Here is a 14478-nt window from a genome sequence, read left to right on the forward strand (position 1 = left end):
GTGTGGTTTCTATTCATCTTCCAACCTTTCAGAGCTCTCTTAAATGCATTTGAATTTCATAAAACATTTTAGAGGAACTGTTTGCTCTCATTAGTTCACAGGCAGTGCCCACTGATTCCAGAACAACAGTTTAACTTAACCAGTCTTATTCCATCTAATTTAGATTTATTTACTTTGAAAAGGGAGTTTAATGTTCTTTGGACTTGCAGTAGCTATTGAAATTGGCTAAATTCTTCAGCTATAGATGTCTATGCAGGAAGTATTAAAAAACACCCTTTTTTAGATTTGTTTATTTGGAGAGGTAAGGTTTTCCATCTAAAAGTGCACAAGATGTTTGCTGAGAAAATAACTAAAGCAGGACACTGTGCTAAGTATTGAAAATGATACAAAACCACCAAGCATTTCGAGGTTCACCCAGCCAATACTAGCTGTAGTTCTCAGCTGCAGGTTCAAATCAGGTCATAGATATGGCTGCTGCAAAGCCATTGCTTCTCATATGTCAAGGACACTCACAACTAAACATGTTACTAGAGACAGACTTTGTCACTGATCACACTGATCACACTGATCACACTGTGTGGGAATCTAGTTGATTAAACAGCTATAGATACTTTCATTTAGAAAACAAAAATTCACACACACACACACACACACACACACACACACGTGTCTCTCATCCTATGAAGCATCTAGGAGCCAGTTTGTGTAGCACATTCTCTTGAGCTTTTCTGTGCTGAATTGTGATTCACTTTATCTCATGCAGTTTACCTGTGGCATGCCCCCCATCACGTGTAAACCACATTTGGTGCACATTTCAGAGGGAGAGAACAGCTGTCAGTAGATCATGTATCTTCAAGATGCCACAGACCTCTACACCACTGCCCTGTACTCCTATACTAATGACTGAACTTCATTAACTTTAGAAAATGAGGGCCATCTGGATAGTTCATAGTCGTCTCTTGAAGGTCAATTTCTAATTGAGAAAACAAGTTTCAGAATGGTGGGCTGCAAAAAAGAAGCAGGTTGTTGAAGAGAATCCTCAGTAACCTACTGTTCATAAATCACCCCTCACTTACTGACAGAAATTAGGTCAGTCATTACCCTCGTCACTAGCAAGCATGCTAAATATTTACACAGGAGACTTGACACTTATTTTACTTTGCTAATATGCTCTGGTGCCTAAAACTGAAATTTTTAATACAGTATGTAACACAGACCTGACTTAAATTAATGAATAAGAACAAACCATAAACCCAGTCTATCCTTCATGTCTACAGGTTGCTCATCTGTACATTCAACCAAACATGAATCAGGAATATATCAGGAAAATGACCTCTGAACTAAATACATATATGCTCTTTTCTTATTTATGTACTCTATAGCATAACAACCATTTGCTTTTACATTGTCTTAGGCAGATTGCATAATCCAGAGCTGGTTTAAAGTGTGTGAGTCAAGAATGTGGAGACATGACCCAGTGATTAAAAGCACTGGCTGCATTTGAAGAAGATCTGGGTTCAGTTCCCATCACTCAGATTATATGTCTCACAACCAGCTGAACTCCAGCTCCAAGAAATCCATTGCCCTCTCCTGTCCTGTTTCTTTTTTCTTTTCCTTTTTTTAGTTGAGGACCAAATCCAAGGACTTATGTGTGGTAGGCAAGTGCTCTACCACTAGCTAAATCCCCACCCCCCCACACACACCTGCAATGCCCTCTTCTGGACTCCTAGGCACTGCCCTCACATCCACAAACCACACAGAGGAGCTCATGTACGTGCACTCACATACACACGCGAGCGCACGCACGCGCACACACACACACACACACATACTTAAACAATTGAAAAACAATATAATAAATCTTTATAGATATGCCTAGGTTTAAGCAAATCCTAGTCCATTTACATAAGGGGTTGAGTGTAAGCAGTAATTGGTGGAGCAATCCCCCAGGGATCTCAAGGCCAACTGTGCTTTCCTCAATCGAGAACAAATGATTCATCTACAGCTTACATGAGATTCTGCTTTCAGTCTTAAAATTCGGCAAAGAGGAACACGAAGGTCTGTTCATTTTAACCATTCTCAGACATGTCATTTGTGGGCTAATAAGCACAGGCCCTCCCTCTGTTCCTGGGTTCATCTCCTTGATTTTCTACAGTCATAATCATTTTTTTCTGCAAAGGAAATTATAAAATTGTCTAAGAGGCAGCAGATGGCCGACCTAGGGTAACGGTCAAGGCATGTGTGCCGCAGAACACAGTCTCCAGCTGTTTTACACTCCTGCTCCTTTAGGTCACCTGTGCCTTCTATGCCTTCGTTAACATTTAAAACGTATTTTCCCACAAGAAGCAAGGAAGCCCTTACTAACCTTTCACATTGCTTTCTGAGTACATGATTGATGGGAATGGAGATTTTCAAAACTGTACATAAAGGAGTCCCTTGCCCTCACATGGTATATTTTAAAGACTAAAATACCATGGGCTTTATCAGGTGGGTTGCTTATTTCAACATCTTCCCTTGCAGATCTAATGTAGATACAATCAAATTAGTTTCATCTATCCAGGCTTTTCTTACACAGAAGTGAAAGCACAAACGTTTGAAGAATGATGTGTTTTACTTTGTGGAAGTATGTATCCTGGGAATTCTGTTAGGAATTCAACCAGACTTCCTCCCTTGTTACAACTATGTTTAAAAATGTCATAACCAACTACGTTTAACACTAGAATTCTGATTCAGTTATTCAGATCGCTGCCCTGTGTTCCCTCTCCGTCATATCAATATTAACGATACTCCATACAGTCAAAAGATCTACTTTGATCAGATTTAAGACCAGCCTGCACTGTCAACCTCTCATGTCCTCCAATGCATTCATGCATCCACAATTCTCAGAATGGCCCCCCAGATCATATATCTTTAAGCAAATGGAAAAATGAATCTACTTGAATTAGCAGAAGTTAACAACAGTAGAAACTACCAGTTGAGTGTCTATCAACACCATGTAATAGTATTTTCATTCCCTTTTCTTGTAGACATTTCTAACTGGAATTCAAAGTTTGGAGTATTGGAAAATTTGGATAGATTCTCACTCACTTACTGATTAAGTACCCTTCCTTATCACTCCATCTTAAGTTAAAATAAATCAGTAGTTGAAACGCTGAATTTGAGTTAGAAAATCCAGAAATACTGATCCTGGTACAAAAATGACCTAATTATTTATGGATAGAAAGTAGTCCATTGTCTTCCACATAGCGTTTAAAATGTTTCTTTCCTTATTTTTTTAACTTCTGCTAAGGTAACTAAACTATAAACCACTGTGCTGACTCTATGGCATCCCCTGGAACATTGCTATTCCTGGCTCACTCCTGACCTCTCATAGCTTCACTCTCTACCTTTCTACAAGGAGCTCCCACATCCTCCCTATCCTTCACTTGACATCTCTTAAGTCTCTCTCTTTCAGAAAACCCAATCTGTTCTTCCCCACAGCATCTTCCTTTGAGAGCACCAGGAACCTTTCTTGCTTAGCATTCAAGTCAGAGGCATTGTTAAACATGATTGGATATAATGGGTTAATGTTTCTCTTTCCTCTCTCCCTCATGGACAAATTCCACAAAAATGGGAGAAACTTTTCATTGTCAGCCATTATACCCCAAACATGTTCACAGGGTCCGATACATAGTTGGCTTTAAAAATATGGGGTGACTGATATAAGTGTAGTCCTCACCCCTCATCAAGCAAACTTCTCTTTTGAACAGATGGAGACCATTACAGAAAACCACAACCAATCTTAATGCCAGGTTGTGGGACCCAGTCCCAGTGGCTACATCTACAAAACACACCCATACCTAAGGCTCAGAGAACCTTGTAGGAGAGAGGGTAGAAAGAGTATAAGAGCCAAAGGATCAGGGAGTTGGAGGGGAGACTGTGTCTCCTATTAATGACAGAAGCTAAACTCATTAAGTCTCACAACATGACAAGCATGAGAAGAACAAAGACAATAACAATATACAAGGGAATGAAGAAAAACCCAGGAGGCCTCAATCTCTAAGTACTGCAGGAAACCAAAGAATGCTGAGAGTGGGAGAAATGATCTTCCCCAAGGAACAGCACACCATTTGGTTATCCAATACCAATGTTCAGCCTTGAAAACAAATGTGCAAATAACAATTACATAGACTGTGTGTGTAGTTAGAAATATATATATATGAGTATACATATATACTTGTAACAATAATTAATGAGAAAAGAGGCCACGTATTCCAAAGAAAGCAAACAGGGGTATATTGGGAATTTTGGAAGGAAAAAAGAGAAGGAGGAATTGATGTAATTATATTGTAATCTCAAATATAAAAGAAAACTTTTTTGAATTCGAGGAAGAAAGCTGGTCAGGTTATGTGTCTTGGCAGTGACATTTTGAGACTAAAGTATCTTTGGAGAAATCTAGTAGGCAACAGTCTACCTTTCTGTGCAAAGGGCAAGACAGGTAGGAAATCCTTGCTGGCCTTATAGTAATGCTATAAATTCCTTAAAAAGTAAATGCATTAAGTGCTAATTTAATTAAGTAAAAGCCTATTTAATAAAAATGTGGTGTTTTGAAAATTCACATATTTGATAAGATTTATTACAAAGAAAAATGGTTAAAAAATAACAAATATTAAAGACTACTCCAGTAAGTTGTAGTAAGAAATCTGAATAATAAAAGGATATGATATGAAGAGGGAATTAAGAGGGATGATAAACAGAAGAGCCTATTGTGTTTAACAAAAAGAATAGCAATATCAGTTAAGCACAATAAAGCAAGCATTAAGGCCCACTTCAGGTATGGTTTCCCAGAAGATCCTTCAGTATGTATTGGGGTTTCATCTCTTCTATGCTTTATTCATACTGCAGGGGCTCTGGGCTCATGTTGACATTTCTTTCTCCGACTGAATGAAATAATGTTGTATTGTCTAGCTGAGTGTAGTGCTCTCTGTTACTTTCCTATCTGCATTATCCATCTTTTTAGATAATGTTTTTCTTTCATAAAAGGGCTATTTTAGAGACGCAGTTAAATTTTACATCTTCAATTCTAAAACTTCCTTTATCACTGAAGAGCAGAGACCCAGAATAATGAAACTATTCCATTTCAAGCAGACAATTCTTTTGTGTTACATATAGTTGCAGAAGACTATGCCAAGAAGTAACACACACAAAAAATAAACCATGTTATTTTTGACAATGAGGATACATTCTTCCCAAGATCTCCTTCTGAAGGGTCGTTCTTCAGTCCAAATCAGGCATTGTAAGTTCTGATGATCCAGTTTTTAACTGTTCCACCTAGGCAGTGACCATCACATTTTTCATCCAAGCCAGGGCAACTATGCAAGTGTACTGGAATAATGCTCAGTAAGTATCCTGAAACAGCAGATGTAAAATAGGACTGACCTGAGCAAGCCAGGGTGAATGGTCACATTACCACTGAGTCAAAAGAGGAAAATATTTTCATGGCTTAGTAACCAGTGATTTATAGCCATTTCTCGAGGGTGGGACTTGGTGGAATCATACACTATTAGGTACATGGGTGCCATTCTTCCCATGCTCCTTCAAAGCTCATGCAGTACGATATAGAATTTGTTCATTTCTAACCCAAATGTTTACTAATCAGATGCACCCAGAGAAGGTGATCAAAAAACTAGGCATGACTTTGTCACAAAAAAAAAAGAATAATACCTCTATTTAGGACATGTAGAACATGGTGTGTTGTCTTTGGGATGGACAGACGTTGTTTGCAAAATATCTTACGACTACATACAATGTATCATTCATCAGTCCCTGTTCTAAATGACAGTCACAGCACCAACCATCATGGTTCACTCTGTCCTCTCCAATATGCAAAAGCAACACAAACATATAGCAACAATTTGTTAACCCCTATGAAAACTGGTACATGGGTAACATTAATTTGCTCATCTAATCAAAAGGGAAATCACAAATACCAAGAAATCACAGTGTCCCATACTATTGCTTTACCATTGGGACTTATAGGAATTCAAAGGAGAAAGCAAATAAGATTTCCTGAGATTCACAAAGTTACAAAATTTGTCTGGGTTCTTGTCTCTTGGAGGATGTATAGGTACAACCACTGATTGGACTAAACCAAACAAATAGATGGACACATTTTCTCATGTTAAGCTAAATGCATAAGGACCTGCTGATTGACCAGTAAATCACAATCCAAACTATATAGAATAGACTCAGAATATGCTCACCTTCTTGTCATCTTGAAACTCTCAAGAAGAGGGGCACACATTGATATTACCTCGGGTGTGGGTTTTCTTTTTACCTCTCTTGTTTTCTGTTATTTATTTACTGAGGAACTAATTCTGGATACATCTACTTAAAAAATTAAGTGAGACACTCTTCTCATTATATGAGGGCTGGGTGGCTTTTCAATAATAAACCAGGAGTCTCTGGTTTCACTACAGCTAGAGTACATGTTCCTATTCTTCCTGAAAAAAATTAGTGCCATTATTCTTGTACAGTTTCCTCTTGATGATTGGATATGCATGCAAAGCTCAGCACCTATCAAGGAAATTTATATTATTTCTCATTTCAAACTCAACACCCAAGACTATAGCTGGAAGTTTTCCTGTGTCCCACCCAATCCTGCAGCTGCTCAGACCCAAGTAAACACACAGAGGCTTATATCAATTATGAACTGGATGGCCTATGGCTCAAGCTTCTTGCTAGCTAATTCTTATATCTTAAATTAACCCATTTCTATTAATCTATAAGTTCCCACATGTTTTACCAGTATTTTCACATCTTATTTATCCTGCCAGCAGTGTCTCCTTCCTCTTCTTTCTCCTCCCACTATCTCTCTTGGAATTTTCTACCTGGCTCCATTCTGCCCTGCCATAGGCAAATGCAGCTTTACTTATCAACCAAGCAGAGCAACACATATTCATAGCATGCACAAAGACATCCCACAGCACTTCCCAACTTCACAAGACTCACACTTCAAGACACTATTTATACTTTAAAAAGTCCTCTAATTGCAAATGTAGCAGAATTAAAAACAATTAGGATTAAATAAATAGCACAATGAATGCACTTACTTTAATATTCAGTCTGGAAAAATTTAATATCCAAACTTATGAGCCTTGCTACATTATTAGTGATGATTGAGGTATACAAAATTAAGAAAACATGTAAAGATTAAGAAACTACTCTAACTTAACTATAAATAGACAAGTTGGAACTCCCACCTTGACTATTGCTTATTCAGTAGATGGTATTTGAGTGTACCACCTAGTACATCACAACCTAGGAGGATGCAAAAGCAAAGCACCAGGACTGATGCTCTACATGATGATGCAGGCAAAGACTGAGTGAAATCCAATAATATAAAATACATATACAACAGCATAAGCCTATAGCCTTACCAGAAAGTCATGCTACAGGTACAAGCGTGAATGAGGAAATTCAGGACTTAAATGAAAGAGGAGCTTATTATTAAAGCAAAAGAGAAAAGAAACATTAGCTCAGGCATGGGAAATTAAATTATAGAATTATAATAGACCACAGAGATAAAAGTCTAGGTAGATGGAGCTTGAAAAGTGAGTTAAAAGGTAATCACATGTACCGGGTGCTTTTGTGGAGCTTCTCAGTGATTACAAGAGCCTCTTTATCTTTAAAGTAATCAGCCAATCATGTCAGAGTCAGCTGGATAGCCATGTATTGGCCATACATACATACATACATACATACACACACACACACACACACACACACACACACACACACTGAAAGAGAGAGAGAGAGACAGAGAGACAGAGAGATTATACTTCAGTAATGACTACCACTACTTTTATGTTATTCATGTAACAATAAGAAAAATGTACATGACATTAAGGTTTCTTTTCCTATTTAAGTTGGAATGCTCACTCTAAAACCATCCACAAAGGATTTAGCAATATGTTCAGCCAGCATTTCTGAGACATTTCTCTTGCCTCACTCCTTAACATATGGAATCTAGGGAGAAATTCCTCAGTAAGAAGGGAAGGTCAATTCTTTGTTTTTTGTGTTTTCACTTGGAGATGAGAGCCAGTCTAAATGTTCTTTTCCTAGCTCAGCATTCTTCTCTGCTTATGCATTGGGAACCACCTGAAGGCAAAGCCACTCACTTTATCTCAGTAGCCCCAGCATCTATCACAGCTCCACAGTCTTGATGAACTATGGTTGACCCTGAATCAGTGGCTGGGCCAGGGTTAAAGCGAATTAAGAAGGAACCCCTTGCCCTTCCTTAGTTATTTGTAGTGCAACATTGTATTTGGGTATAAACTAAAAAGTACATAGAACTAATAATTTCATTTATCTCAAATATTCACTCTCTATTATATTTTACAGACTCTTTGATATAGACTATTATAAACACCCTGTACCCCCAGATGATTTTCACATCCCTCCCTGGCTGTTGAATATAATGAATCAATTCCGTCAAAGTCTCTTAGAGTGGCAGTACTTGAAATTACAAACATTAAATAAATGGTTTTAAATGTACCTTACTATGTATGTATGTATGTGGCTAAACTTTTCTGTTACAGGTTTAGAGACCCAGAAATTCTCATGGAAAAAAATGAATGAGACTTTCAGTACAATAAGAATATTGTACTAAAATATTAATTTTTAGAACATGGAAAGATAGACTGAGATAATAATAAATGAGTGCATTTGTATACTTGCACCATAAAAAAAAGTTCTTTGAAGTCTAAATAAATGGCCTTCATTTAGTGGCACACATTTGTGTTAGCAAGTAGTATGCTGTGTCAAAGGAGAGGCTTGCAACAGAAGGCCGCCTTGCAGCTCCCAAACTCGCACACTAACCAAGTAACATTCTTGGAGGAAGTGAACAACTGTGTATGTGGGTGATTTGTTCCTTTATTGAACTAATACAATGGAAAAGCTAAATTATAAATAAAAATAGAGGGCGATAAAAAGAACTTTAAAAGTATTGCCTTTCTAGTCTTACACTATGATTAGAGAATCTTTTGGGTGAAAATTAGACCTGGCCGAACGTATTTGAAATATTAACAGCATAAATCGTTGGAAGAAGTTTCCTCATAGACTATCAAAAGTGCAGTCCTATGTAGAGTACCTACTATCTACATGGTTATGATCATAGTTTATTCATTGACAAAAATTACAATTCCTTTTTTTTTTCTTTTTTCTTTTTTCTTTTTTTTTTTTTTTTTTTTTTTCGAGACAGGGTTTCTTTGTGTAGCTTTGCACCTTTCCTGGAACTCGCTTTGGAGACCAGTCTGGCCTTGAACTCACAGAGATCCGCCTGCCTCTGCCTCCCGAGTGCTGGGGTTAAAGGCGTGTGCCACCACCACCCGGCTAAATTACACTTCTTAACCTATTTGATAGTCCTGGAGAAAGTGTATTCTCTCTCTCTCTCTCTCTCTCTCTCTCTCTCTCTCTCTCTCTCTCTCTCTCTCTCTCTCTGTCTCTCTCTCTGTCTCTCTCTCTCTCTCTGTCTCTCTCTCTCTGTCTCTCTCTCATATTTACTTTTACTTTCTTTTTCTTTATATAACAGTGGAGTGATTAGTATGTATTTCATTGATCTCTTTTAGTGACATGTAAGAGAGAAGCAAAATATTTTTCTTCTAAATTTAGAAGATTGGAGATAATATGAAGATTATGTTTTCAAAGATAAAACTATAGAATTAACCAAAGTAAAAGGAGCATACACCAAATTATTCCATTTAAAATTACCCTGTTTGTGTTAAGGTCAAAATATGTACAACTATTCCATTATCTTGTCAAGATAGTAGTCACCATTGGGTGTACTTCTGGGACTAACCAGAAGTATGGTGAGGGAGACTACAGGGACAGGAATAAATATGTTTCTGGTTATAGAACCTAGTCACTTTGAATGGGTTACTTGTGCATAGTTTTTTTTTGGTGGGGGGGTTGGTGTTCATTTGTTTTGTGTGTATATTTTACACTTTAATTTAAAGATAATTCATGATTAAATGTAAAAGTTAAGGAAGGAAGAATGAAAAACACTCAAATGTCATTTTCCTAATCGAGTAATAGCTAAAGGGTCCCATACAAAACCACACACCACTTCATCTGCATTGCCTGGAGCCTGGAGCCCATTCAGCCCCAGAGCCAGTATTGAGCTTAGACATGTGATCGTCTGGCCCCAGATCGTGTGGGGATCCCCTATTTTGCCTTGTTTTTAACTATAAGCTGCGATGCAGCCTGCTGACTTGAAGCCTTCCACCTTCCTTGGAGATCTAACACTACTCCCCTATTGCAGGTGAGCTGTGTGAGGAAAAGCTGGACTTCTGTGCCCAGGACCTGAATCCCTGCCAGCATGACTCCAAGTGCATCCTGACTCCAAAGGGATTCAAGTAAGTCTCAGGCCACATCGGCCTCTCAGTGAGGTGAGGGGTTGGGTGGGGGGTTTCTTTGAGGAACCTGTCTCCTCTACCATCCTTAGCTTTACACTTTTGCCGAAGATTAAAAATGGGTCACATATACCCTAGTGCTTGTGACAGTTTGCAAATATTCCAGTGCACCATGGACCTTTATTAGCACACTAGAAAACAACAACAGGGAAACTTTTTGTCCACCACAATGTCTAGGAGGCCCTTTATGGAATGGAACAATCTTTGAAGAGGCTTCCTTACATTTATTTAAAGGCCAATGCAATTAAGTTTCTAACATCCACCAGGTAAACTTATTTTAAAATTGAGAAATTGATTTTGATGTAACTGAAAAGTCTATGATCTAAAACAGTCAATTGACTGTCTGGGCTGGGGAAAACACCATGGCACTGTGGCCAGGTTACTCCAGACATTTCTGGCTTGTGTCTGTTGTCTTTCTGTAATTATTGATAAGGATCATTATTAACCTTGTTCTTGAGATCTAAGGCATCCCATTCACACTGCACAGAGAGCTCCCTCAAGTGAGCTAAAAAATTTATCAAAATCATTTCCCCTGTAGCAATATTTCTGAAATATGCTTGGTACCAAATTAGATGATAACTTTGCTACAACCTTGAAATATATTAAGTGTCTACCAGAAATTTTAGAGCTGGTAGTAACTTAAACATTATCTAGACTAAACTCTTCATTTTTTGAAGTATTTTTTTTAATTAATTGCTTTTTTTACCCCAGCCTGATTACATCCCCCCACTTTCCTCACTTCTCAGTCCTTCCCAACAACATCCCCTCCCCCACATCCACTCCTCCTTCTTTCTCTTCAGAGAAGGGCAGGCCTCCCATGTCTGTCAGCCAGTCATGGCACACCAAGTTGTGGTGAGACAGGAGAGATGGCTCAGCTTTTAAAGGCCTGGCTCACGACCAAAAATATGAATTCATAGTTTTAAACCCAAGGAAATATTAGCCCGGAGAAGTCAGAGCTCTGTGCAAAGGCCACATGTTACTGGTGGAGCTGAAACTGGACTTGATATTTTGCGGTTATGTGATTCACGGAAGCCATATTCCTAGTAACAGGTTGTCTAGTTTATTAGTACCACAGTTGACTTGGAATTGAGGCTAGACTAGATTTGGGGGATGACACAGCTATAGTCAGTCTTTAAGCCATGCTTATGTAACACAAGTGGCAAAGACCTCTTTGGCTTCATCAGCTGGTGTTTATGCAGTATCTACTGTCAAAGGATAAACTGAATTAAATAATTATAGAATTTTCTTTTGACAATATTATCAGTCAATTTTACTTAAAATCTAAATTTTTAGAACACATGCATATAGTGGTAACACATACTCATTACATTCATTACTGAGGAAGAAAGGTTGTAGACCTGAGTCGATCTTTCATTATATTTTAATTTACAATTCTAGCCAAAAACTAAAAGTCTTGTTAATTTTTTTATTTTATATACAATGCTACATTGCATTTTATTCCACAGAACTCTGTAGGTAAATTGCTTTAACTCCCAATGGCTTTGATCTGCTCACAGTTGAAATTGGCAAGACAAAACTACATCACTTCTGAGGAGCAAGCACCACCACTTTGCAGAGAATTAACAAGGATGGTTTCCTGGGACACCATATCTGATAAACAGATTTCACAGGACTTTGTGTAATTCTAAGACAAGTTATTAGTAAGACTTAATGGAAACCATTCTAAACGAGGAGAGCTTGTCTTAAACAAAGGACAGATTCTTAATTAAGCATGCTCTATTACTAGCAATTAGGTTGCACACTCTCAAGAGTCTTCCTTGCTGGAGTCTGGAAGGACTGATTTGAAAGCCCACTGCTTTCAGCAGTCAGTAATTCATGAGCTCATTTTATAGCTGTATGCAGTTGAGCTGAAAACAGGTTAAGTCAGAGTGTGAGCTATTACTCCCGTCTTATAAATAATTGCACAGTGTGGGAAGCATAGCTGCAGAAAGAAAATGGTCTTGAAAACCAAACAAGAGGAAGCCAGGAGAGAAAAATCTTTACTGAGAAATGTTGTTTGGACAAGTTGTAAATGTTACTTCAATTTCATTTTCTTATTACTAAGCTAACAGAGCTGGTTTTACTTTTCATGCTTTATTATACATTTCATAAATCTCCTGAATTGCTTTGAGATATTTTTAGAGTGTGATATGCCATAAGCAGTATTTTGAAGAATACATCTTTCTTAGTTAGCATTTAGAGTCCTAAACAGTGCATTTTATATTCTATATCTCCTCCTGCACCCCTCATCAGATAGTAGAATTGAAGAGATGTGATGGGCATTGTTGGTAATAGAAGATTTAGGGAATTCTTATTTAAATGTTCCTTCCTGCTTTAAAACAAGAGAAAGACAGAATAATCGGTCATGATAGAGCTGCTAGTTCTGAAGGGCTTAAAAAATAGTGTTTGGGAAAAAAGAGGGCATAAAATATCTCCTAGACAGCTACTGTGGTAAATGTATGGTTCTCTTATCTTTTCCTTTGATTTCTTTTCTCAGATAAATAATTCAGAGCATTTCAAAGTGTGTCTTCTCTTTTTAATGCTCAGCACTTCGGTGGCACTGCCCACATTAACATTGATGGAAGTTCCCTTCCAGGGCCCCCGTCCATCTATTTGAGAATTGTATGACCACTTAGGGTCCATTTAGTTTCAGACTTGCTGTTTACTTCACTTTATGGTGATTTAGTATTAAAACCAGCCAGCTTCAGTGCAAACATGCTTACACAGTGAGTTCATTTTGTTTCTAAAGCTTACATGCAACCTGAATGGCTCTCTTAGAAGAACTGTACTCCCATTTGTTTTAATACATTAGCTCTCCAGTAAATAACCTGATTTTGCATCTTTAGATAATACTCTTGGCACTCAGTAATGCCACATTCAATCAGGTATTTTTTAAAACTATCTTTATTCACTTAAACACTAAAATTTTTATAGAATATTGCATTATTAGTAGAGAATACATATAAAGACTTTTCTAGAATTATCAAGACTCATAGTTAAGAAAATGTGAATCACTTATTGATCTTGAAGATACCTGAACAATATGCTAATGACTTTATACATAGCATTTTGTTGAATATTTAACATGCTTGTAGAGTAGAAATTATTATGCCATGCTATAGGTGAGAGAGGGATACTTAGACACGTGTGCCTGAGTTAAAATGATGTTTTACAGCATGTGAAATAAGCTTGATAAAGGAAGACAGATGATTCAAGATGTTATTTCCATTTAGAATTTTAAAAGTTGACTCATAGAATCAGAGTATAAGGATAATGCCACAATTTAGGTGTAATGAAAATGGATTCATGTTAGTCCCCAATATTAAGATTCTATAGGGAGGAGATGAGTGAGTTCTGAGACCTAATGTAGAAACAGTTATATGTAATATGATCATAGTTTACACTTGCCATTACAGTAAAAAACAAATAAATAAAAGTTAAGGTAATTATGGGAGGTACATTAGTTTCTCCTCCTGTTGATGTGACAAAACAACCTGACAAAAACAACTTAGAGGCGAAAGAGTATACCCTGGCTCACAATTCAATGTACCGTTCATCATAGCCAGGTGGTTAGGGTGGCAGGAGCTGAAAACAGCTGGATAAATCACATCTACAGGGCCGGGTGGTGGTGGCGCATGCCTTTAATCCCAGCACTCGGGAGGCAGAGGCAGGCGGAGCTCTGTGAATTCAAGGCCAGCCTGGGCTACAAGAGTGAGTTCCAGGATAGGCTCCAAAACCACACAGAGAAACCCCGTCTAGAAAAACCAAAAAATAAAAAATAAAAATCACATCGACAATCAGAAAGCAGAGACAAAAGGTGAATACAGACGTCTGGACAATTCCCTCTCTTCATGTACAGTCAGGCAGGAAACAGCACTACCCACCAGGAGTGGGCCTTCTTATTTCATCCATGTACTCCAGATCCTCCCCATAAGCACGCCCAGAGGCCATCTCCCACGTGACCCCTATCAAGCAGACAATACTAACCATCACAGTGAAGTGATGGATATTTAATTACTTTGATTGT

General features: G+C 37.9%; 1 protein-coding gene across 1 annotated transcript in view; it reads left to right on the top strand.

The window, feature by feature from the left end:
• Slit2 (slit guidance ligand 2) overlaps positions 1 to 14478 on the top strand; it is a 117849-nt gene that overhangs the window by 79618 nt on the left and 23753 nt on the right. Inside the window, exon 24 of the mRNA XM_059274739.1 lies at positions 10301 to 10394. Within this exon, the coding sequence (XP_059130722.1) occupies positions 10301 to 10394 (94 nt within the window). The remainder of the gene's footprint in view (positions 1 to 10300; positions 10395 to 14478) is intronic.

Source organism: Peromyscus eremicus, chromosome 10 (assembly GCF_949786415.1).
Source record: "Peromyscus eremicus chromosome 10, PerEre_H2_v1, whole genome shotgun sequence".
In the NCBI taxonomy this organism is placed as follows: Eukaryota; Metazoa; Chordata; class Mammalia; order Rodentia; family Cricetidae; genus Peromyscus; species Peromyscus eremicus.